The sequence below is a fragment of the Choloepus didactylus genome, chromosome 21, assembly GCF_015220235.1.
Source record: "Choloepus didactylus isolate mChoDid1 chromosome 21, mChoDid1.pri, whole genome shotgun sequence".
Taxonomy (NCBI): domain Eukaryota; kingdom Metazoa; phylum Chordata; class Mammalia; order Pilosa; family Megalonychidae; genus Choloepus; species Choloepus didactylus.
Window position 1 is genome coordinate 47,530,725 of NC_051327.1, and position 23,956 is coordinate 47,554,680.

At 52.4% G+C, this 23,956-nt stretch overlaps 4 protein-coding genes across 4 annotated transcripts; 3 read left to right on the forward strand and 1 right to left on the reverse strand.

Annotated features, from left to right (window-relative positions):
- Positions 1 to 8,473: 8,473 nt before the first annotated feature.
- CORO1A (coronin 1A) lies at positions 8,474 to 14,065 on the forward strand. Its single transcript, XM_037814552.1, has 11 exons — positions 8,474 to 8,628; positions 10,213 to 10,411; positions 11,555 to 11,677; positions 11,787 to 11,916; positions 11,994 to 12,178; positions 12,325 to 12,444; positions 12,671 to 12,775; positions 12,896 to 13,041; positions 13,147 to 13,204; positions 13,317 to 13,532; positions 13,835 to 14,065. The coding sequence occupies exons 2-11, from the start codon at positions 10,214 to 10,216 to the stop codon at positions 13,937 to 13,939; spliced, it is 1,386 nt and encodes a 461-aa protein (XP_037670480.1). The 5' UTR covers positions 8,474 to 8,628; position 10,213; the 3' UTR covers positions 13,940 to 14,065.
- A 1,825-nt stretch (positions 14,066 to 15,890) lies between these two features.
- BOLA2B (bolA family member 2B) lies at positions 15,891 to 18,555 on the reverse strand. Its single transcript, XM_037814555.1, is given in 7 exon segments — positions 15,891 to 16,193; positions 16,484 to 16,581; positions 16,670 to 16,752; positions 16,755 to 16,799; positions 16,802 to 16,834; positions 16,837 to 17,354; positions 17,657 to 18,555. Coding segments are annotated over 6 exon segments (630 nt in total). The 5' UTR covers positions 17,108 to 17,354; positions 17,657 to 18,555; the 3' UTR covers positions 15,891 to 16,093.
- On the forward strand, positions 16,827 to 19,883 carry SLX1A (SLX1 homolog A, structure-specific endonuclease subunit). The gene is made up of 6 exons (XM_037814554.1): positions 16,827 to 17,381; positions 17,822 to 17,873; positions 17,967 to 18,287; positions 19,289 to 19,416; positions 19,591 to 19,687; positions 19,761 to 19,883. The coding sequence occupies exons 1-6, from the start codon at positions 17,194 to 17,196 to the stop codon at positions 19,788 to 19,790; spliced, it is 816 nt and encodes a 271-aa protein (XP_037670482.1). The 5' UTR covers positions 16,827 to 17,193; the 3' UTR covers positions 19,791 to 19,883.
- A 770-nt stretch (positions 19,884 to 20,653) lies between these two features.
- LOC119517350 (sulfotransferase 1A1-like) lies at positions 20,654 to 23,823 on the forward strand. The gene is made up of 8 exons (XM_037813888.1): positions 20,654 to 20,811; positions 21,491 to 21,674; positions 21,785 to 21,910; positions 21,990 to 22,087; positions 22,512 to 22,638; positions 22,741 to 22,835; positions 23,288 to 23,468; positions 23,611 to 23,823. Exons 2-8 carry the CDS (start codon positions 21,527 to 21,529, stop codon positions 23,721 to 23,723), a joined length of 888 nt encoding a protein of 295 aa, XP_037669816.1. The 5' UTR covers positions 20,654 to 20,811; positions 21,491 to 21,526; the 3' UTR covers positions 23,724 to 23,823.
- Positions 23,824 to 23,956: the final 133 nt, after the last annotated feature.

Sequence of the window (23,956 nt, forward strand, 5' to 3'; positions counted from 1 at the left end):
GGATGTAGTAGGAACAAGTTCACTGAATGTTGCTATATTATGTAACTTTCTTGGGGTAAAGTAGGAACATGTTGGAAGTTAAGCAGTTATCTTAGGTTAGTTGTCTTTTTCTTACTCCCTTGTTATGGTCTCTTTGAAATGTTCTTTTATTGTATGTTTGTGTTCTTGTTAACTTTTTTTTTCATACAGTTGATTTGAAAAAAGAAAGGAAAGTTAAAAAAAAAAAAAAAAAGAAAAAAGACAAACAAGGAAAAAAAAAAAAAAAGATGTAGTGCCCCCTTGAGGAGCCTGTGGAGAATGCAGGGGTATTCGCCTACCCCACCTCCATGGTTGCTAACATGACCACAGACATAGGGGACTGGTGGTTTGATGGGTTGAGCCCTCTACCATAAGTTTTACCCTTGGGAAGACGGTTGCTGCAAAGGAGAGGCTAGGCCTCCCTGTATCTGTGCCTAAGAGTCTCCTCCTGAATGCCTCTTTGTTGCTCAGATGTGGCCCTCTCTCTCTGGCTAAGCCAACTTGAAAGGTGAAATCACTGCCCTCCCCCCTACGTGGGATCAGACACCCAGGGAAGTGAATCTCCCTGGCAACGTGGAATATGACTCCCGGGGAGGAATGTAGACCCGGCATCGTGGGATGGAGAACATCTTCTTGACCAAAGGGGGATGTGAAAGGAAATGAAATAAGCTTCAGTGGCAGAGAGATTCCAAAACGAGCCGAGAGATCACTCTGGTGGGCACTCTTACGCACACTTTAGACAACCTTTTTTAGGTTCTAAAGAATTGGGGTAGCTGGTGGTGGATACCTGAAACTATTAAACTACAACCCAGAACCCATGAATCTCGAAGACAGTTGTATAAAAATGTAGCTTATGAGGGGTGACAGTGGGATTGGGAATGCCATAAGGACCAAACTCCACTTTGTCTAGTTTATGGATGGATGTGTAGAAAAGTAGGGGAAGCAAACAAACAGACAAAGGTACCTAGTGTTCTTTTTTACTTCAATTGCTCTTTTTCACTCTAATTATTATTCTTGTTATTTTTGTGTGTGTGCTAATGAAGGTGTCAGGGATTGATTTAGGTGATGAATGTACAACTATGTAATGGTACCGTAAACAATCGAAAGTACAATTTGTTTTGTATGACTGCGTGGTATGTGAATATATCTCAATAAAATGATGATTAAAAAAAAAATAAAAAAAAAAAATTTCCCTCAAAAAAAAAAATAAAAATAAATTGCACTTGGAAATTTATCACTTATATATATATATGTTATATTCTACAGTGAAAAAATATGATTAAAAAAAATAGCTCATGTGGTTCTTGAGACTTTTCAATGAAGGAATCTTCAGAAAGGCCCTTAATGTAGCACCAAAGATGTGATACTCCCTGTGGCAGCGGGGACTTTTTTGGTTGTAAGTGACAGAACCCAATTCAAAAAAATCTCCTTTTAAAATTGATTTGTTTGAATCAGGATCCAAAAATCACACATTACATTTGGTTGATATGTTTCTTAAGGCTTTTAATACATGGTCCCTCCTTCTTTTTTTAAGACCATGTATTTGTTGAAGCCAGTCCATTTGTCTGTCCTATGATGTTTTCAGCGCTCTAGATTTAGGTCCAGTAATTGCTTTCTCATGGTGTTATTGAGCCTGTTCTTTTGTCCGCCTTACTTCCTATAAGCTAGTAGTTAGATGTAGAGGTTTGATTAGATTCAAGATCAAATGTTCTTTTTGGCAAAAATACTTCAAAGGTGCTACTGCATACCTCCAATAGGTACATACCAGGAGGTACAGAATGTTTGGTTGTCTCATTTTCGTGATGTTAAGATTGGTGAGTGGTTTCTTTTAACAGAGGTCATGGAAATTGGAACATAGCCTGGGTATCAAATGATAAGAAATTGTTGCTAATTTTGTTAGGTGTAATTATGGCATTGTGGTTAGATAAAATGAAAAAGTCCTTATCTGACATATAACAACACAGATCTCAGAACATGCTGAGTGAATAAAAAGAATATACACTTTATAATTCCATTTGTATGGAACACTGTAGAACAGGTGAAGGTAATCTATAGTGAAAGAAAGCAGATAAGCCATTGCCAAGGTCTCGGGGCAGGGACTGATTATAGAAGGGTATAAGGGAATTTTTTTGGGTGATGGAAGTATTCTATATCTTGATTATAGTGGTGATTACCTGAGTGTATATATTTTTATTTTTCAAAACTAATTGAATCATGCACTTAAAATGGGTGTATTTTATTGTTTGAAAATTATAACTTGATAAAGTTGATTTTAAAAGGAAAATAAAATAAAGTGAAGTTCAACTAGAAACAAAAGTCCATTCAAAAATATACAAAACTATAATAAACCTATAGGGGAAAAATCTAACAACAGTGTGTGTGTGTGAGAGAGTATATCGGAACTCTATACTCTGCACGATTTTTCTGTAAACCTACAACTACTCTACTACATGCAAGACCTCAACAGGGAAAATTATAGAATTATATTGAAAGACATAAATATATGGAGAAATACACCCTGTTCATGGACTTAAGTCTCAATGTCATAAAGATGTCTATCCTTCCCAAATTAATCTATAAATGTATTGCAATTTTATTAAAAACTTTAATAAGTTAAAAATTTATTTTGAAATAATTTCAAACTTATAGAACAGTTACAAAAATAATACCAACTCCATTCAGAGAATTCCAACATACTCCCCAGATACCCAGATCCACCAACTATTTTTTTATCAGGTTGTGATTTTTATTCATTCACAAATAACTAAGGAAACTCATTATCAAAGAAAGCAGATTCCAGGAATCATAACTTTTCTTATTTACAAAGTTATAGAAACATTTTTATTCATTAAATGAAAAGCGGTCATTAGAATTATCTTATTTCTGTATTATCAGAAGAATAGGACATTTACCTAAAATGTAAGTGATTAATTCTGTCTGCTCTACCGCTGCCTTCTAATAAACTCCAGTGATCCATTCCCTCCATTTGAGCCATTTGTGATACAAAGCAAGGGTTCTTCCAGGTTCGGACACAAGAGAGGCTAAGTTCAGATCCACTCCCTTTGCTTCTAACAGAAATGCTACGTATAGTATAAGAGATCAATTTTGATACATAGCTAAAATATTTTTAAAAGTAAAAAGGAAGGCTGATATCTAGTTTCTATAAATGAAAAGGTAGTTAAAATTCTTATTTCTAACCAACATTTCCTCAAATCCTACTCTTTCAGAATAACCAGATCTCAGTTTTCGCCAGCGTCGTAATTCTTATTAACCTTTCATTCACCATCACACAACGTACCACGAACACCTTTGGAACAGAGAGTATTTATTTACCACCTTGAATTTAATGACTGCACAATAATCTATAATATATAGAAACCATTGTTTACCTAACCATTCCCCTGTAATGGCACAATAATTTGACTTATTTTATCCTGCTATAAAAAAATGCTGCAATGAGCAAATTAGTATACACATCTGGCAACTATATGGATAAAGTATTTCTGAAAGATAGGACTTTATTCACTTGGTAGAGTGGTTTAAGTTTTTTAGGAAAGTTTTACTAAATTAACCACAAATAATGTTTGAAAATGTTATACGTCTATCAACTGTGTATAAGTGTACAATTTACCCAAACCATAACCAAGATAATGTTTTGCTGTGGGAAATCAGATTTTTCATTTATTTGAAGTATCCATGATCTCCAGGAAGGGTGATTATTTTGATATATTTTTATTACCCCCTTGTATGTATATGTGCCTTTGTAAATTGCCTATTTATATTCCTTACTCATATGTATATTGGATTTTTCCATTTTTAAACCTTTTTAGTTTGAAATACATTCAAACTTACAGGACATTTACAAAAACAATACAAAACCCCATACAGAGAACTCCAACATACCTCTATTATCCCAAATACTAAGAACCACCAATTTTAACATTTTGCCACATTTGCCCTATCATTCTATCTATGCATCTATCAATCCATCCACCTGTCTATTTGTCTGTCCATCTATCTATTCATCAGTCCATTTTCTGAACACTTGAGTATAGGTTGTATATATCATACTCCTTGAACACTTTAATACTGCCATGTACATTTCCCGAGAACAAAGTGTTGGGATTGAATAATGTCCCCAACAAGAAGCACATTCAGTTCCCAACCCCTGGTCCTGTGGGTGTGGACGCATTGAAAATAGGATCTCTTAATGTTATTTCAGTTAAGGTGTAGCCTAAATGAATCAGGTTGGGCTTTGGCCAGATCTCTAGAATCCTTTATAAACAGAATGAAATTCAGAGAGAGGAAGACACTTGGAACAGCCTAAAGATGGAAGTCAATGGGACCCAGAAGAGAAAGGAGAAGATGCCTCCATGTGCTTTTCATGTGACAGAAAAGCCCAGGAACCCCAGCAGGCAGCCCTGGAATGTCAGTCTTTGGGGAGAAAGCATTGTCTGACTGATGCCTTAGTTTTGGACTTCTCCCAGCCTCAAAACCATAAATCAATAAATTCATATTGTTTAAGCCAACCAATTGTATGGTATTTGTTTTAGCAGCTGGGAAACTAAAGCACAAGGATATTCACCTATATAACCACCTTAACTATAGTTATCAAGTTTAAGAATTTAACACTGATATAAAGTATACAGTCTATATTCCATTTTTTTCATATGTTCCAGTAATGTCTTTTTGAGTCTTTTCTCCTCCCTGTTAGATCCTATCCAGGATCACCATATATTGCATTTAATTGTCACTGTCTCTTTCCATTGTGCTTTTTTTTTTTTAATTGTGGGAACATATATATAACATAAACTTTCCCATCTCAATCATTTACAAGCACACCATTCAATGGGATTAATCACATTCACAATGTTGCGGTACCCTCACCACCTTCCATTACTAAAAGTTTACCATCTCTCCAAACAGAAGCCCTACACCCATTATGCATTAACTCCCATCCCCCACCCCTGACAACCTGTACTCTAATTTCTGTCTCTATGAGCTTATGTATTCTCTGATATATTCTTTGTATTACCATGGAGCTGAAATTTAACATCTTAAATCTAAAAAATCTCGTTTGCTTTGCTACCAACTTAATTTCAATAGTATACGTAAACACTACTGCATATTTATACATTATGGATCCAAAACCACTTATTTATCATTACATTTTATGCATTTGCCTTTTAGATCCCATAGGAAGTAAAAAGTAGAGTTACAAACCAAAAATACAGTAGTGCTGGTATTTATGTTTACCTATCTTATATCCTTACCTGAGATCTTCATTCAATCTATTGTCTACTATTCTTTCCTTTAAAATTGAAGCACTCTCTTTAGCATCTCTTGTGGGGTCAGTCTAATGGTGACAAACTCCTTCCGCTTTTGTTTATCTGGGAATTTCATAATCTCTCCCTCATTTTTGAATGTCAGTTTTCCCAGATACAGAATTCTTTGTTGGCAGTTTTTTTTTGCTTCCACCACTTTTTAAGTATGGCTTCCCATTGCCTTCTTGACTCCACGGTTTCCAGTGAGAAACCAGTACATAATCTTATTGAGGATCCCTTGTATGTGACATGTGACTTCTCTCTTGTGGCTTTCAGAATTTCCTCTTTATCTTTGGCATTCTATAGTTTGAGTATAATGTGTCATGGTGTGGGTCTATTGGGGTTTAGCCTGTTTGGAGTTCCTTGAGCATCTTGGATATGTATATTTGTGTCTTTTACTAAATTTGAGAAGCTGTCATTCATTATTTCTTTGAATATTCTCACTGCCGCTTTCTCTCTTTCTTTGCCTTCTGGGACTCCTACAATGTGTATATTGGTGTGCTTGATGGTATCTCACAGTTCCTCAGGCTCAGTTTACTTTTCTTCATTTTTTTTCTTTATGCTCCTCAGATGGGATGATTTCAATTGTCTTATCTTCAGGTACACTGATTCTTCTGCCAGTTCAATCTGTTATTGAACCCCACTAGGGAATTTTTAATTTCTGTTATTGTGGTCTTTACCTCTGTTTGTTTTCTTCTCATAATTTCTATCTCGCTATTGTTTTCCTGTTTACTTTAGTTCTTTGCGTTTTCTTTTAGCTCTTTTAGCATATTTAGGACCAGTTTTTAGAAGTCATTGTCTGGTGTGTGATTGTGAAAACCTTGTGGATTGCACTCCCTTTATCCAGTGTATGGATGGATGAGTAGAAATATGGGGACAAAACTGAATGAAAAATAGGGTGGGGGGGTGATTTGGGTGTTCTTTTTTACTTTGGCCATGACTTGATGGTCTCCCACAAGGTTCTTTGGAGAGCTCTGTCAGCTGTTTCTACATGAGGGCAAGTTTTAGAATGGCAAACCTGTGACGAGTGTCTCGGTTTAGTCCCTCAGGCTGCCACCAGACAGACTGGGCCAGACATACATGCTCCCAGTAAGTGCACAAGGGTTTCCCTGCTCCCTCCAGAACCAGGACCAGGTGCCCATACTGGGAGTACAGGCCAGTTCTGTGCTGAGCTTTCGGGGGTGGAGTGGGGGATGGGTAGCCAGGGTGCCAGGAGATCCTACCACTTTTAAGTTGCCTTTTTCTTTACTTGGCACTCAACCCATTACTGCAACCCATTAACTATTTTCTGGAGCTTTGAGAAAGATGTCTCTGCCAGTTCTTGCTGGTTGTTTAATGCTTTTGTGGGGCTGTTTAATGCTTACTCTGCCATCTTGACTGGGGCAAGTGACATTTTTGTCACATTTGCCATATCATTCTATCTGTCCATCTACCAATTTTCTAAGCATTTGAGAGTTTTATATATCATGTTCCTTGAATACCTAATACTTCTATGTACATTTCCTAAGAACAAGGATATTCACTTATGTAACCACCTTAACTACAGCTATCAAGTTCAAGAAATTTAGTATTGATATAAAGTTTACAGTCTATATTCAAATTTTTCATATGCCCCAATAATGTCCTTTTAGGCATTTCTCCTCCATTATTAGATCCCATTCAGGATCATGTGTTGCATTTAATTGTCTTTGTCTCTTTAGTCACTCTTTTTTTAAAATTGTGGACATATATATGCGACATAAATGTTCCCATCTCCACCACTCCCAAGCATACCACTCAAAGGGACTGATCACATTCACGATGTTAACTACCCTCATCACCATCCATTAGCAGAAATTTTCCATCGCCCTAAACCGAAAGGCTGCATCCATTATGCATTAACTCCCCATTCCCTCTCTCCCCTCTCCAGTAATCTGTACTCTAATTTCTGTGTCTATGAATTTGCATATTCTAGCTATTTAATATAAATAGAATCATACAATATCTGTCCCTTTGTGCTTGGCTTATTTCACACATCATGATGTCTTCAAGGTTCATCCATGTAGTCACATGTATCAGAACCTCATTCCTTTTTAGGGCTGAATAATATCCCATTGTATGGCTATAGTCCCACATTTTGTCTATGCATCCATCTGCTGGTGGACATTTGTGTTGCTTCTACCTTTTGGCTCTTGTGAACAATGTGGCTGTGAGCATTGGTTTACAAATATCTGTTTGAGTCTCTGCTTTCAATTATTTTGTGTATATACCTAGAAATGGGATTGCCGGGTCATATAGTAATTCTATGTTTAACTTCTGAGGAAGCACCAAGCTGTTTTCCACAGCGGCTGCATCATTTTCCATTCCCACCAACAATATACTAAGGTTCCTATTTCTCTGCATCCTTGTCAGCACTTGTTATTTTCCGTTTTGTTAATAATAGTCATTCTAGCGGGTGTGAAGTGGTAACTCGTTGTGGTTTTGATTTGCATTTAGCCTGAGAACTTTTTAAGGGCAGGAACCTGACTCCTTCACCTCTGTGGCCCCTTGCACAAAACAGGGGCCCCATAATTTCGAATTACTTCATTTGTTCCTCACCATAACTCTGTGAAGCAGGCAGGACAAGGGTACTCCCAGATGAAGAAATGAGAGCCGGAGAGGTTAAGCGTCTCCCAAGGCCCCCATTTTGAAATCCGGAGCCTGGACAAGAACCAGGTCTGGTGGGTTCCGTCGACCTGACTTTCCCTTCTCCTCCGGCTGCCCCTTCCCTCCTCCCAGCCTGCGGGGCCGAGAGGAGAACGCGGCGCATCCCCGGCCTGGGTGGGCCTGGGGGCTGCTACAAAGGCCGCCGGGCGGGCCTGCAGGGAGCTTGCAGGAATGCCAGGGAAAGGATGCCGAGGCGGCTGAAGGTGGGAAGGAACAGGATATTTTCGCATTTTTGACATTAAAAAAAAACCACGCGCCTATTAGCTTCCCAGGACCGGCCGGCGGCAGCATCTGTTGGGGTTTGGGATTGGCAGGGATTGGCAGCGGAAGGCGAGCAGCTTCTGCGAGCGGGAGGAGCAGCGGCGCGGCGGGCCGGGGTCCGGGCGAGGCGGCGCCCGCGGAGGGCAGGGGCGGGCCGGCGGGAGCTCCGCCCCAAGGGGCGCGGCCACCCGAGGAGGCGGGCGACGGCCGCTTCTCATTCATTGTCTTGACAAGAGCATCTTCAGCGGGCGAGTCTCCGGCTCCTCCAGCTCCTTCCTCCTCCTCCTCCTCCGCTCCTTCCTCCTCCTTCTGGGGGGTCGCTCTCATCTCTCCGCGGCAGGTAAGGCCGAGGCCTCTGGGCAGAGCGGGGCGGGGGGCCGGCCGGGGAGACGGGGCACCCTGCGCTGGGCCACCTGTGGGGCCGCCGGGGCTGTGGGGGCGGCCGGCCTGGCAGGGCGGACGCGCGCTGCGATGCGCAGAGGGAGCCCGTCGGTCGTGCCAGCCGGGAGGGGACCGTCTCCGAAGAGGGTGGGGTGCGTGCGGGTGAGTGTCTATCTGTCTGTCCCAGGGTGCTTTGAAGAACTGAGGGTGAGGGACCACCACAGCCAAGATGGAGGTGGGGAGGCTGGAGGAGGGGGGGGGCTCAGCATGAACCAGAGGGGTTCAGGACACATGGAAGGTATTGACTCTTCTCAAAATGGGAGTCTTGGGGGCTGGCAGGGTGGCGGGCAGGGTGGGGTGAGCGCACCAGCTGCCCTGAGCTTGGAGACAGGAAGGGGTTGAGAGCAAAACAAGAAAAGACCAAGTTCCCCTTTCCGTGGTTTCCGGGTCTGGTACCTGCGATGGTGGAGGAGGCAGGGTGGGGCGATGGCTTCCTGTCCCCTAACCTTGGTTTGGGGCTCCCCTCTCCCTAAGACCCAGGCCACTCACCTGGAGCTGATCCCCTACCCCAACACCCAGGCTGCTCCCTTCACAGTGCTCCTCACTCACCTCTCGGCAGGCAGACCTGGGGGCTCCCTCAGGAGTCACAGGATGGGCAAGGGGTGGGAAGCCCCCAGTGGGGAGAGGACAGGCCTGAAGGCACAGCTGGGGGTGTGGGGCAGAGGCCCTGAGCAGGAAGGCTGGGCACCAGGCTGGGTCCCTGGAGCTTGGGGGTCCCTGGACCTGAGATGTCAGCCGTTCCTTTCCTGCCTGGAGCTCCAATGAGCTGGAGATGGCACCTCAGAGCACCTGCTTTTCCCGAGCAGAGGCAAGAGGCAGAGGTGTGGGGGTGGCGGCGATGCTGGGACCGGAGCCATCTGCCTGGTGCCTGGTGTTGGTGCCCAGAGACCTCCTGGGGAAGCCAGCTTGCCGCCACACTCCCCCCGGGCAGGCCCTCATGCCTCCTCCTCCCATGCGCCCAGCCCTGTGCCAGGAGGTGAGGGAGGGGCAGCCTCTGCCTGCAGGGAGCCCCCCTGGTGGGCGCGAGGGATGTGAGGGCTGCTTGCTGGAACCGAGCGAGAACCCTCCCTCCAAGCTGCCTGGGCTGACGGGCCCCCGAATCCGAACCATTGGAAGAAAGGGCTCTGTGTCCATCCACCCGTCAGCCAGTCAACAGTGGGCTCTAATGCCCATCTCCGCCAGGCCCCGGAGCAGAGGCTGAGGGCGCAGAATTGGGAGGGGAGTTAGGGTGGCCCGGAAAGGACGGAGACGGTGGGCCTCATGGGTTAGACAGGGGTGAGGAGGGGCTGGGGAGGGCGAGCAGTGGGGGTAGCGGGGTGTCAGTCAGGGAAGAGAGTTGGGGGCTGGGAGCCCTGGGAGATGATGCTGGGGAAGAGCCGAGACCTTTCATGCCAGGCTGTGTGGTGTCTTGGGGGCAGATGGGGCCATTGTGAGGTCAGAGTTGGCCTAAAGGGATAAAAGGCCCCAATCTGTATGTCCCCAGGATGAGCCGGCAGGTGGTCCGTTCCAGCAAGTTCCGCCATGTGTTTGGACAGCCGGCCAAGGCCGACCAGTGCTATGAGGACGTGCGCGTCTCACAGACCACCTGGGACAGCGGCTTCTGCGCCGTCAACCCCAAGTTTGTGGCCCTGATCTGTGAGGCCAGTGGGGGAGGCGCCTTCCTGGTGCTGCCCCTGGGCAAGGTGAGGCCTGGAGCCCTGGGAGCAGCAGCTCCTTCACCCAAGGGGGCCTCCGGCCATCAAAGGTCCCCTGGATTCCTGACTCGGTGACTGCCTCCGAGCCTCTTGGGACCTCAGTCTTGTTATCAGTAAAATGGGACTGGGCCAGGTGAGCCTGGAGGTTCCTCCTGCTCCTCCATGTGGTGGTTGTATGGAAACTGAGGCTCAGAATGGGGAGATGACACGAAAAGGGTCACACAGCGAGTCTGGGCAGACCCAGGACCGTGTCTCCCAAGCCTCAGCCTGGGGCACACACAGAAGGCAGGGCTCTTGGGGGCCGGGAGGGACCCTGGGTCCAGCCCTGCCTGAGGGACCAGGCTGAGCCCTTGAGGACCGAGCAAGCTCTGGCCCCAGCTCCCTTCTCCCCTCCCCCAGTCCTGCCCCCATCTCCCCCACTCCCTGCCATCTGCTGACCCCCACCCCCAGCACCCTCTTGCACTCTTTAGGGGGTGAGACAGGAAGGGGAGATGAGCCCTAGGTTGTTACCTTAAAAGGGCCGAAGGAGGACAAGAGAAGAGGAAGTGGTTGTCGGGGTGGGAGCTGGGCCCGCGCCCCGTGCTGCTCTCCACACAGGAAGCCCGGCTGCAGCAGCTATCCCCGGAAGAGGCTATTTCCAAACTTCTGCTCCCGCCTGGGGGCCAGTTATGACAGACTTCCCTGGTCCTTCTCCTTTTGGAAGACCCCATCCCCGTGCCTGACATTCATACCCACTTCCCTGGAGAACCCCAACTCCACCAGCCCCCACCTCCATCCGTCCCTGGTCCAGGGCCTTGGCCTGTCGTGCCCATGGGAGCCCCACTCAGGCAGCTAGGACCAGAGAGCCAACTCTCAGGGTCCAGATGAGAAACTGCAATAGGAACGGGCAGGAACAGGAGCCAGTGCAGCCCTGGCACTGAGCCCCACACCCCCACTTCCGTGCTACCTGTGGGCAGCCCTCCTGGGTACGTCCAGTTAGCTCTGGGCCCGGGGCAGAGGGGCCAACCCTCCCCAGGCCCTGGCCTGCGTCCCTGCAGCCTTCCACTCCATGCTTCTCTGGGTGGGGAGGTTGGGTTGGGTTGGGTTTGGAGGGCCAGTGCGCCCCCCTCAAGGCCCTGCTGTGCCCCCCAGACTGGACGTGTGGACAAGAACGCACCCACGGTCTGTGGCCACACAGCCCCTGTGCTGGACATTGCCTGGTGCCCGCACAATGACAACGTTATTGCCAGTGGCTCCGAGGATTGCACAATCATGGTGAGAGGTGGTGGGGACCCAGTGGCCAGGAGGGGAGATCCAGGCGGGGAGACCCAGATGGGGATAGGGAGGCTGGCACCCCCGAGACTCACTATCCCCTCCTCTGCAGGTGTGGGAGATCCCTGATGGGGGCCTGACGCTGCCCTTGCGGGAGCCCGTCGTCACCTTGGAGGGCCACACCAAGCGGGTGGGCATCGTGACCTGGCACCCCACGGCCCAGAATGTGCTGCTCAGTGCAGGTGTCAGGGGGCTGCGGGCTGGGGTCCGGGGCTGGGGGCCTGACCCAGGTGGGTTCTAACATGGGGGCATTATCCAGGCTGTGACAACGTGATCCTGGTGTGGGACGTGGGCACGGGGGCGGCCATGCTGACGCTGGGCCCGGACGTGCACCCGGACACAATCTACAGCGTGGACTGGAGCCGGGACGGGGCCCTCATCTGCACCTCCTGTCGCGACAAGCGCGTGCGCATCATCGAGCCCCGCAAAGGCACTGTGGTAGCTGTGAGTTGCCAGGAACCCTGACCCCTGAGCTGGGGACCTTTACTCCCCTAACCCATCCCTGGAGGCCACCCTCTCTCACCCCACCTGGGGTCTGGCCCTGAGGGCTGGGGGGTGATGCCTGACCTACTCCCTCCATTTCCTTCCAGGAGAAGGACCGTCCCCATGAGGGAACCCGGCCCGTGCATGCCGTGTTCGCGTCTGATGGGAAGATCCTGACTACAGGCTTCAGCCGCATGAGCGAGCGGCAGGTGGCACTGTGGGACACGGTGAGTGCTAAGCGTGAGGGAGGGTGGAGCCCTGGGCTGTGGATCCAAAGACTGGAGGTTTAGTCCCTGCCTTGCCACCTCCCAGGCGGCATGGCTAGGGCCCTGTTTACCCGTTTGTGAGATGGAGATTTAGCTAGTTGATCTCTGAGGGTCACTGCCCCGTGAAGGTCACCACCTCAGAGCCTGACACAGTCCAGCTCAGTGCTCTCTCCCTGCATCTCTGCAGAAGCACCTGGAGGAGCCACTGTCCCTGCAGGAGCTGGACACAAGCAGTGGCGTCCTGCTGCCCTTCTTCGACCCCGATACCAACATCGTCTACCTCTGTGGCAAGGTGGTCCAGTCAGGCAGGGGACAGGGGGTGGTGGGCAGGAGGGGCTAGGAGGGGCTTGGAGGGGACCCTGGCTGGAGGCATCTCTTGGTGTTGATCCTCCTTTGTGCCCACTGCCTGCAGGGTGACAGCTCTATCCGGTACTTTGAGATCACTTCCGAGGCACCGTTCCTGCACTATCTCTCCATGTTCAGCTCCAAGGAGTCCCAGCGTGGCATGGGCTACATGCCCAAACGTGGCCTGGAGGTGAACAAGTGTGAGATTGCCAGGTGACTGACCCCTGACCCCAGCCCAAGCACACTGCACGGGCAGTGCTGACCTCCAGGCCCAGCCCAAGCGCGCTGTGGGCACTGCTCACCTTCCTGTCTCCACAGATTCTACAAGCTGCACGAGCGGAGGTGTGAGCCCATCGCCATGACAGTGCCTAGAAAGGTGATGCTCCTGTGTCTCTCCCTGGGCTCTGGGCTGGGTGCTGACCTCATGGAGTTGCGGGGTGGCATGGGGGCTCAAGCACTCTCTTAACCATCCTTGACCTTGCCCACAGTCGGACCTGTTCCAGGAGGACCTGTACCCACCCACTGCAGGGCCTGACCCTGCCCTCACAGCCGAGGAGTGGCTGGGGGGTCGGGATGCTGGGCCACTCCTCATTTCCCTCAAGGATGGCTACGTACCCCCAAAGAGCCGGGAACTGAGGGTCAACCGGGGCCTGGACACTGGGCGCAGGAGGGCAGCAACCGAGACCAGTGGCACTCCCAACTCGGTGAGAGGCGGATGGGGAGCCAGGAAATCTGAAGGGAAGATGGGGCAGAGACTGCTATTGATGTGGAAGGAGGATGATGTTTGGAGCAGCCCAAACTCACAGCATTGGGGATCCTTTTGGGGCTAGGGGTGGGTAACTCTGAGGCCTCAGAAAACAGGTTTCAGGCGTATAGGCCTAGAGTTCCCCTGGCAGAGAGGGAATTGGGAGAGGCCGAACGGCCCAAGCCCTGGGACTCTTGGGAGCAGCTACCAAGGGAAGGGGAGCCCAGGGAGAAGCTGGCCTAAGCAGCACTGGTTCCCCAGGATGCCGTATCCCGGCTGGAGGAGGAGATGAGGAAGCTCCAGGCCACGGTGCAGGAGCTGCAGAAGCGCTTGGACAGGCTGGAGGAAATGGTCCAGGCCAAGTAGAGGATCCCAGGGACTTCAGCAGGGGCCATTGGCCTCATCTCCGTCCCTCCCATACACACCTCCACTCTTCAGGCCACAATGGCAGATAAGAAAAAAATAATAATAAAATGGCTTTATTTTCTGGTATCTCCCAGACTGTGATGACTGGTCACCTGATTGCTGAGGCTGCTGAACTGAGCAGCCCTGAAGCTTCCCCCTCACTGGTCCTGGGGGGACTGGGCATTCAGGGGATAGGGCCTTGGGGGTGGGACCCAGCCCATGAGCATAAGGGTTGGGAGCCTGCTCTCGTTTCCCAGCTCCTTCTCAGAGTTGGGAGGTCTGAGCTATTCAAGGCCCTGGCCTGGGGCCTCAATAAGCCCCTTATTTACCCACACCTGCCTCTCCTAGACAACAAAAACAGGTTTCATGCAACTATACTGACCCTGGTGCTTGTGGGAAAATGAACCAACAAGCACTTCTGTGGTAGACATCCTTCAAACTGCAGGCCCAAGAGATGAAAACACAAAGGGAACTTGTTGTAAGGAAAATGCTTAGAACCAATGCAAGAGCCCAGCCCAAGCTTACAGGTGAGGAAATGGAGGCATGGAGCAGGAGTTGGGCTTGCTGAAAGGCATGGCCTGGGGCAGGACTCAAGGCCCCCTTCTCGATCAGAGCTTTCTCCCACACGGTACGGCTACCTCTTGAACTCTTGCTGTGGGTTCTGCCCGGGCCTGGCCTCTGAGGAAGAGGGACTGGGCAGGAAGAGATGTGTCAGCTCGATCAAGAAAAGGCTTGGGAGGAGATTTCTAATGCCTGCCTCTTAGTGGGGGACTGCTGATCTGGGAGGGCATGGGCTCTTGGGATTGGTGCCCTGGACTTGCGGATGCCACAGCAGCAACCAAAGGCCCCATCCCAGGCCCTCTTCAGCATGCCACAGAAAATTACCTGGACAGCAGGTAGAGAACTGGATGAAGCAGATGTACAAATGTTCCTCTGGGTAAGCCATGTGACTTCAGGCAAGTCACATCTCTCTGGGCCTCAGGTGCCCACCGATAGATGGAGAGGATACCATTACACCTCTGAGTGCAGTGGGATGACCCAAACAACACCAATCAAGGTGTGGTGAAGAAAGAAATCAGGAAACCTGGGGCCTGGGCCTCATGAAAAGGCAATGTCCCTTCTCTGAGCTTCTTCTGCACACTGGGGTCCTTGTGGGTAACTCAGTAACTAGGCATTCTCTGGTCCAAGGGAACTAAAATACTAAGTTCAGAAAACCATCCTTGGACCCAAGTTCATGAAATGATTCCTGGAACCCAGAAGGCTTAACCTGTCATCACCATGATCTGCAGCTTTACCGGAGAGAGTAGTGGGGAGTAGAGCTAATTTGGGGGCTCAGAAACACAGAGGAACAGGGTGGGTGGGATGGCTGCAGCCTGCACTTCCTCACTCCCAGAGCCCTGGCCCCAGCCGGGGCACTTGCACCTCCTGGGTCTCAGGGGTCTCACATGCGTCTGTGGTTAAGACTGACATAGGAAGCATCATCTGCCCTCTTCTCCTGTGCTAATGCCACCCACACCCCCCAGGCCTGAAGATCTGGTCTCCTCAGTGGCAGCTGTCACCCAATCAAGCCCAGGGCTATAGGGTCACTGGACGGGCCAGAAAACACTGGAATTCCAGTGTTGGGGAACCCCTGTTGTGGCATCACACCCCAAGAGCTGTGAAGGACCAGGGGAACCTGCAGAGAATGAATGGGATTCCTTATTACTATGCCTCAGGTATTGGGGTGAGGAGAGAGGGAGAAGTTCGTTAAATCGACCAGGGCCCTGAAACCCCAAGCACTTTCTCACCTGTGCCTCTTCAGGACTGGCAAAGAGCAAGAACCTCCAGATATAGGCAATGAACGGGTGGGTGGTATCAGTACTGCCCCTAGGGATCCACCCAGAATTAGAGAGAACTGCAAGGCCAGTCCTGGAAAAGACTATACAGACAGAACGTTCATTTTATAAGTAGGGACACTGAGGCCTGGGTGGGGACAGGGACTTACCCAAGGAAAACAGTGGGCACTGGCAAAGCAGGGAAGCCCCACACTGTCAGCCTCAGTAGCATCCCCACCCCAGCAACACACTGACATAGAAGCTGGCCCTGATTTACAGTTTAATGACTATGCAGGTTCCCTCATTTCTGCCGCTCACGGGTCCACTGCTCCGGGGTCAGGGTCTTCTGCTCAAAGGCGTGGATGTGTGGAAGCTCTTCCACTAGGCACGTGTTCACCAGTCTGGGGAGAGATGGGGTTGGATCATGACAGGCTGGCCACTGGGGAGACTGGAGATGTCCCAGAGGTCGTAATCCTCGGGATGCAGAAACGCACGGCAATGGGGTAGGAGTGGGGGTGGGGGTCGAGGTCGCAAACCTAGCAGCAGGGCCCACAACGGCGGGATTTTCGCGGTCCTGGTCCCTGGTGCCCGGGCCGCGGTAGCAGGGGTGGGGGAGCTAGGCTGCGGGGATGGGTGGGGTCGGAGTCTTGGAGCTGGCAGCGCGTTGGTCGAGGAGTTTCCGGGGCCTCACCTGTGTCTCTGAAGCAGGGACTTCCCCTCGAACTTGGCCGACACCACCAGGACTCGGAAGCTGGACGCGCAACGGTTGAGAGTCGTGTCCTCCACCTCCTACGGGGCCGAAGAGTGGGATGGTGACGCCCGCGTCCCCCAGGAGCCCTTTTCCCCTGGTCGGGCGGGTCCCGGCCGCTCCACTCACCACGTACTCCGCTTCCAGCTCCCGCTGCAGCTTCTCCCGGAGATACTCGGCGTTGAGTTCCATTGCGGCGGCCGATGGGGACCGCAGCCCAGCGGGGTCGGTACCCCAGCCCGGATACCGGTCACACTGCTTCCGCCCTTACTGGCGCCACTTCCGCCGAGGCAGTACTTCCGCCCTCACCGAGGCGTCCGTCACCTGGCTCCTCCGTCCTCCCGCAAGCCCAGCTTTCCAACAGTCTTGGCCCTCCGCTGGCCAATAGGAGCCTGCAGAGGGCTGGCCTCTGCAGGAGCCGACGGTAATTGGGGTTCGCCACCGGCACGGCGGCCTGGGGCCGGTTTGAACACCCCAGCTCCTGCCAGGAGGGGGTGCACCAGCCTGCATGGCTGTGGCCTGATGGGTGTCTCGATCGCCCCAAAGCGCTTTTTCCGAGACGAGCATCGGGCAGCCCTAGCAACTCCGCGCTCCCCGGGGTCAAAGGCCCCAGCAGTCAACCCCCAGACGCAGCCCCCAACCCTCAAGTCCCAATGGGCCCCTCGGAGGGCGCGGCGAGGCGGGGACGCTTCTTCGGCGTCTACCTGCTCTACTGCCTGAACCCTCGGTACCGGGGCCGCATCTACGTGGGCTTCACCGTCAATCCTGCTCGTCGGGTTCAGCAGCACAACGGGGGCCGCAAAAAAGGCGGGGCCTGGAGGACCAGCGGGCGCGGTCCCTGGTAAGACGGGGCGGGCCGCAGGTCGCGGGGGAGGGCTGGCTGGGAAGAGGCGGGGCCCCGCGGGGAGAGGCCTGCCTAGAGGGGCGGGGCCTGGCCGGGAGGTGGATCCCTGTGAAACTCGGCGGGGGCCCTGAGAGGAGGGGGTTGGGTAGGGGCGGGGGCCCTCAGAGGAGGGGGTTGGGTAGGGTCTGGAGCTGGAATAGAGTCCACAAAGGAGAGGGCCTGAAGTGGGGCAGTTAAGAACCTGTGCTGGGGACAGGTGCGAGGGGTCGTACCTCCCCAAGGGAGCGGGCCTCGTGTGCCAGGCTTGAAGCCCGCTGTACCGACTCCCTTTTTGAGTAGGAGTGGGAACGGGGCTGGAGGCGGACCCTGGCGAGGGGCTTCAGCTTGACGCGGGGTGGCGGGGGGCTCACAGACCGCGTCCCCGTTCTCTTCCCCAGGGAGATGGTGCTCCTCGTGCACGGCTTCCCGTCCGCCGTGGCCGCCCTCCGGGTAAGGAGGGAGACTGGGGCGGCGGGCTTGGGGCCTGGGCCGCGGGCGGTGCTTCCGGACCGGTCCTGACGCCCTTCGCTTTCTCGCCCGCAGTTCGAGTGGGCCTGGCAACACCCGCAGGCCTCGCGCCGCCTGATGCACGTGGGGCCGCGCACGCGCGGCGAGGCCTCCTTCGCCTTCCACCTGCGCGTGCTGGCGCACATGCTGCGCGCGCCGCCCTGGGCGCGCCTCCCACTCACGCTGCGCTGGCTGCGCCCGGACTTCCGCCGGGACCTCTGCCCGCCGCCGCCTCCCCACGTGCCACTGGCCTTCGGGCCGCCTCCGCCGCGCCGGGCCTTGGCCCCACGGCGCCAAGACTTACCCTCTGCTGGCACCGAGGCTGAGAGGTGCACCCTGTGCACCCGCGCGCTTCAGGTGAGATCTGACCCGGGGCGGCGTGGTCTAGCGCTCAGACGATTTAGGAGCAAGCTATTTTTTTGAGGGACCCCACAACCCACTGAGAGACCCTTGGGCCACAGTACCCCCAACTCTAAAATGGAGATCATATACTTGGGGCCGTTCCTTGGCTCCTCAGTCTGTGCCCTTTCCCGTGGTCTGGAAGGTTCTTCCCTAGACCTACCTTCTTGATAAAATGCAACGTTCAGTAAGGTATTCTCTGGCTTTCCATCGAAAACGGCAACTCTCTGTGCTTACTTGCATTTTTTTTGCAATTGAAGTAAAAACCTGTTAATATAAAATTAGCCACTAACCATTTTAAAATGTTAAATTCTGTGGCATTTAGTACTGTCACTATGTTGTGCAGTCATCATCTCCCTCTAGTTCCATGACATTTTCATCACTCTGGAAGGAAATGCCATCCTTATTAAGCACCCACTCCCCGTTTTCTTTCCCCCTAGCCCCTGGCAACCAGTAGTCTGCTTCTTCTGTATGGATTTGCCTATTCTGGACATTTCATATAAATGGAATTATACAATATGTGACCTTTGTGTCTGATTTCTTTCACTTTCCATAGGGTTGTTAAGGTTCATCCACATTGTAGCATAAACTAGTATTTCATCTGTTCTTATGGCTTATTTCCATGGTGTGGGTATATCACATTTTGTTTATCCATTCATCAGTCGATGGATTCCCTGCCTTACTGAGATCACTGGGTCTTCACACAACCACAGATCTGGCTGCAATGCCCAGGCCCTTGCACAATCGCTGACAGCCTGTTTAGTCACTGTGGGTGGGGATCTTAACCCTTCTATGCCTCAGTTTCATCATCTGTAAAATATAATTGTAGTACTTGCCTTACAGGGTTGGTGTGTGTAAAGCCCTTAGTCCAGTGCCTGGTGCACAGAAATGCTTTCTGAGTACTGGCTACAGTATTATGACTCCCTGTCTGCTGTCTCCCTTGCTGCCGCCTCGGACAGGATGAAGAGGGCCCCCTGTGTTGCCCCCACCCCAGCTGCCCTCTAAGAGCCCATGTGATCTGCCTGGCAGAGGAGTTCCTGCAGGAGGAGCCAGGGCAACTTCTGCCCCTAGAGGGCCAGTGCCCTGGGTGAGTCCCCCGTCCCTTCCCCTGCCTGGTCTCGCTCTGGGAGGAGGACACCTAATCCCCCAAGTGCAGGCCCGTGGCCGCTGAGAGCGCATCTTGGCACCCAGAGCCTTGCCTGGAGGAGGTGTCCCGGAGGTGCCTGACTCTGTGTCTCCCACTGACTGCACCCGTTGGCAGCTGTAAGAACTCACTGTTGTGGGGAGACCTGATCTGGCTGTGCAGGATGGGCACTGAGGAGGAAGACGAGGAAGACGAGGACTCGGAATTGGAGGAGGTGAGAGGTGGTTCTGGGCCTGGCCTTCCCCCCGCCCCTGGGCTGCCTTTGACCAACCCTCTTGTCTCCACAGGAACACTGGACAGACATGCTGGCGCCCTGACCTCAGTGTCCACGATGCCCCTCCCTTTTCCGTGTCACCCCCTGCAGGCTGGGGAGCTTTTACTTGTGTACAATAAAAAGTCTGAGTTAAGAATACCTTCTGATTTTTTGCCAGGGTGGGTGGATTTAGAAAGAGGCAGAGGCCCTGTCAGTAGAGCAGCCCAGGGGCCTGGGAGGGGGGAGTACGGAGCAGGGAGGTGGGGTGCTGGCCCAGGTTGGTGACCTCCTCTGCCTGGAGGCCCCTCTGCCTCAGCTTTCCTCAGCATGACTCTGAGGCTCGCTCTCCAAAGCACCTTCTGGGGCCACTTAGTCTTCCAACAACCAAGAATGAGACAGGATCACTGCATTTTAACAGTGAGGGTCCGTGAAGTCCCATGGGAGCCAAGGTCCCGGGACTGAGACTCCAGCATTCTTGCTCTTTCCTATCATAAGTGGCCCCAGCAAAGAGCCTTCCCAGCTCTGCCCCGCCCCAAACCCCCAAACTCTGCCCTGCCCACCTCACTTTGGCCTGTGGCCTGTGTCGGGATAGGCTGGAATGTGGGGCTGCCCAAGCGGGGCCTGCCTACAAGGGTCCCCCCTCCTCTTCCTCTCCTCCCGCCTCTCCCCTCCCTCCCTCCCCCTTCCTCCCAGGTCGATTAGGAAAGGCTGTTTATTGTCCCTGCAGGGGTGGTGCTTAGAGGGGGCAGGATGGGAACCAGAATTACATTTCAAAAAATACAAACCCCTAATCCACCAATCACTGGGTCCTTTGGCCTAGTGTTAGCTTTTTTTGTGTTCTACAAGCCAAACCCACAGTCTTAATCTTGGTTCCAGCTGGGGTGCTAAGGAGCGCAGCACAGCGGTCTTTCTCCACCCCCCCCCCCCAAACTCCACCCTTTCCTTCCGGGAGGAAAGCAAAGTCCTAGTGCTGTGACAGGCCCCACATCTCTCCTCCCACTCGGGATCCACATGACGTTTGGCTTAGAGGGTTGTGCACTCACACTAAGCCACAGTCCGCCTAGCAGTCCGCGAGACCAGGCCAGGTGAGTGCAGGGGACCCCCCCCCACCCCCAGCCCCTGCTGCTCAATCTCTACTCCTCCTGCCTCCAAGGCCCCTGGCCTCTCCCCAGGGAATCCCATCTCAACAGGTCAGCTGCAGCCCGGCTTGAATCCCCCCTTCTCTCCTGCTGAGTTAGTAGAGTTCTGCTCAGTTGCTCAACCCACCCATGTGCTCGGTTGCTCAACCCACCCATGTTTATCCCTAGTTGAGATGGATCCTGGCTCCACGAACGGGTCCCAGGCCCAGCCTTCGGAATTATGTGACGGGCCCAGAGCTCGAGGAGGGGGGTGATGGGGAGAGGGGCCCATGGGGCATGGGCTGGGAGCTGCAGCAGGAAGTAGTAGGATAATTAAAACTGGCTGGCAGAGCATTAGGACAAACAGGCTCTACGGAGGTTTTCTCAAAGGGACCACTTTTACCAGCTAATGCGTGGGATTTAATTGTCTGGGGTGGGGTCCAGGCACTGGGAGTTGGAAAGTTCTGCAGGTGAATCCAACGTGCAGGCCGGGCTGCGAACCCCTGCACTGGTCAGCTGTTAGAATCGCAGCTCCACCACTGACTCGTTTTTGAGCCCGGCCAAGTTGCTACATTCCTTTAAACTTCAGTTTCCTTATTTTAAAACAAAGCAAGAATCCGACAAATGGATTTGTTGTGCTATTAAGGGAAGTGAGCCACACTTAGGCCCCTGCCACAGCGCCATGGAGCAAGGTCAGGACATCTTCCGCCTGCCACTCGAGTATGTGAAAGGGGTCCCTCTCATCAAGCACTTTGCAGATGCACTAGGGCCACTGCAGAGCTTCCAGGCCAGGCCCGATGACCTGCTCATCAGCACCTACCCCAAATCCGGTGAGTGATGAGGACCCCCCCCCACCCCTTTGTTGAGCCGCAGCCCCCACTAGGGTGCAGCAAGGCCATGCCCTCAGCCCTTCTCACCTCCTGTCTCCTCCCCTCTGCAGGCACCACATGGGTGTGCGAGATCCTGGACATGATCTACCATGATGGCGATATGGAAAAGTGCCAGCGGGCCCCCATCTTCATCCGGGTGCCTTTCCTGGAGTTCAGTGTCCCAGGGCTTCCCTCAGGTCTGGAGGCGGGGAGGGGGTTCCAGAGGGAGAAGGATGGGGCCCTAGTTCACCAGGCCTTTCCCTACCCATCACTTAGGTTTGGAGTCTCTGAAGGATACACCAGCCCCACGGCTCCTCAAGACGCACTTGCCCCTGGCCCTGCTCCCCCAAACCCTGCTGGATCAGAAGGTCAAGGTGAGTGGCAGAGGAAGCCAGGGGAAAGGGGGTACTGGGGCCATCCCCACCCTGGCCCAGTTCCTCTGGGAAGGCCTCCTTACTTCCCTGAGCCTTGTTCCATCTTAGGGGTGAGGCCATCTGCCTTATGCTGTCATGACCAGAAATAGAACTCTTCCCCAGTGCAGAGAGGAGAAAAGCAGAGGGTGGGTGCCCACAGGCCCATGAAGTTGGGGAGCCCCCTGCACACCTTCTTTCCAATTTGGGTGTAAGTCCCGAGGACCGGGTAGGACTTGGGTCTCAGGTTGGGTTCAAATTCCATCTCAGTTGCACCTGTATCATGAGAACTCAAGGTCGCCAACCCCAAAACTCCTTTGCCAAATCAAGAGGCTGCCTCCCTCACTGGGGTGCTGGGAGGGGTGACGGCGCTGGCCTGCCTCTCCAGGTGATCTACGTTGCCCGCAATGCCAAAGATGTGGCCGTCTCCTATTATCACTTCTACCACATGGCCAGAGTGCACCCAGATCCTGGCACCTGGGACAGCTTCCTGGAGAAGTTCATGGCTGGGGAAGGTGGGTCTGACTTGGGCAGAAGGGGGTGGTAGGGGTCACTGAGGGGCAGCCAGTGCAAACCAATGCCAGCTTCTGCTTCGGTGCCCCTGGCCCTTCCCGCAGTGTCCTACGGGCCCTGGTACCAGCATGTGCAGGAGTGGTGGGAGCTGAGAAACACCCATCCCATTCTCTACCTATTCTACGAGGACATGAAGGAGGTGAGATCTCCTGCTGCCGCTTCCCTCCATGTCACATCTGGGAGTCTGCCAGGGCCCCTGAGCACCCCTACTTCAGTCCTCGGCAGGACCTGTCAGCTCCTGCCCCCTCAGGTTTGCTGCAGTACTACCTCTGTGCACCATACTTTGTACAGGTCTTTTCAGCTAGTGTCTGAATCGGCTACATGTTCAGGCACAATCAGCTCTTCCCTGCTGTTGCTTCTCCTGGCCAAGTGCCAGCCCTGGGGCTGTTGTCCCGCTGGTAACTGAACACAGTGTAATGCAGGACCACATGGTAGAAAGCCTCAGGAAAAGAGGACCGGAGAGTCCAGAAGCTGGGTCTGAGAGGTTTCTAAGTCAACTAGCCAGATTTCACTGGGAAATCAGCAGAGGGCTCCCCACGTTTGCTCCGTGAGCAATCTAAACCTCCACTGAAAACTGCTCTGCTGCTGTAGAACCCCAAGAGGGAGATATGGAAGATCTTGAAGTTTGTGGGGCGCTCCCTGCCTGAAGAGACCATAGATCGCATCATCCAGTACACATCTTTCAAGGAAATGAAGGAGAACCCCATGGCTAATTACAGCACTTTGTCCCGTGACTTCATGGACCATGAGGTTTCTGCCTTCATGAGGAAAGGTGAGGGCCTGCCCACCTGGGGTTGGTGTTTGGGGAGCTGAGGGTGGAAGCAGCAGCTAGAGCCAGTCCTGAGCCCCAGGGGCCTTCTCCGCAGTCAGGCCCCCCAGCCAGCCTCACCCCCTTCCTCCCCACCCCACCCAAGGCATCACAGGGGACTGGAAAAGCACCTTCACTGTGGCCCAGAACGAGCGCTTTGATGCCTACTATGCTGAGAAGATGGCACGCTCAAGCCTCAAGTTCCGTGCCCAGCTGTGAGAGGCGTTCCTAAGGGAGTGGTGTCAGCCCAGCCTGATGTGGCCTCAAGAATAAAATGATTTGTATGAAATGGAGCGCTTCTGCTGGAAGCAGACAGAGATCTGAGCTCTTGAAAGCATAAATGCCCCTGGGCCCACTGAGGCCACCCCCTCCTGCAGCCTCCATTCCCCAACTCACCCCACCTGGGGAGGGGAAGAGGGATGTGAAGAAGAAAAACCCAAGACACAGACCTG

Coding starts and splice junctions, on each gene's coding strand:
- CORO1A (XM_037814552.1), top strand. CDS start 10,214: ATGAGCCGGCAGGTGGTCCGTTCCAGCAAGTTCCGCCATGTGTTTGGA. Junction 11,917..11,993: donor GAATGTGCTGCTCAGTGCAG/GTGTCAGGGGGC, acceptor GGCATTATCCAG/GCTGTGACAACGTGATCCTG. Junction 13,042..13,146: donor AACAAGTGTGAGATTGCCAG/GTGACTGACCCC, acceptor CTGTCTCCACAG/ATTCTACAAGCTGCACGAGC.
- SLX1A (XM_037814554.1), top strand. CDS start 17,194: ATGGGCCCCTCGGAGGGCGCGGCGAGGCGGGGACGCTTCTTCGGCGTC. Junction 17,382..17,821: donor ACCAGCGGGCGCGGTCCCTG/GTAAGACGGGGC, acceptor TCTCTTCCCCAG/GGAGATGGTGCTCCTCGTGC. Junction 18,288..19,288: donor TGTGCACCCGCGCGCTTCAG/GTGAGATCTGAC, acceptor CGCCTCGGACAG/GATGAAGAGGGCCCCCTGTG.
- LOC119517350 (XM_037813888.1), top strand. CDS start 21,527: ATGGAGCAAGGTCAGGACATCTTCCGCCTGCCACTCGAGTATGTGAAA. Junction 21,675..21,784: donor CAGCACCTACCCCAAATCCG/GTGAGTGATGAG, acceptor TCCCCTCTGCAG/GCACCACATGGGTGTGCGAG. Junction 22,639..22,740: donor GAAGTTCATGGCTGGGGAAG/GTGGGTCTGACT, acceptor CCCTTCCCGCAG/TGTCCTACGGGCCCTGGTAC.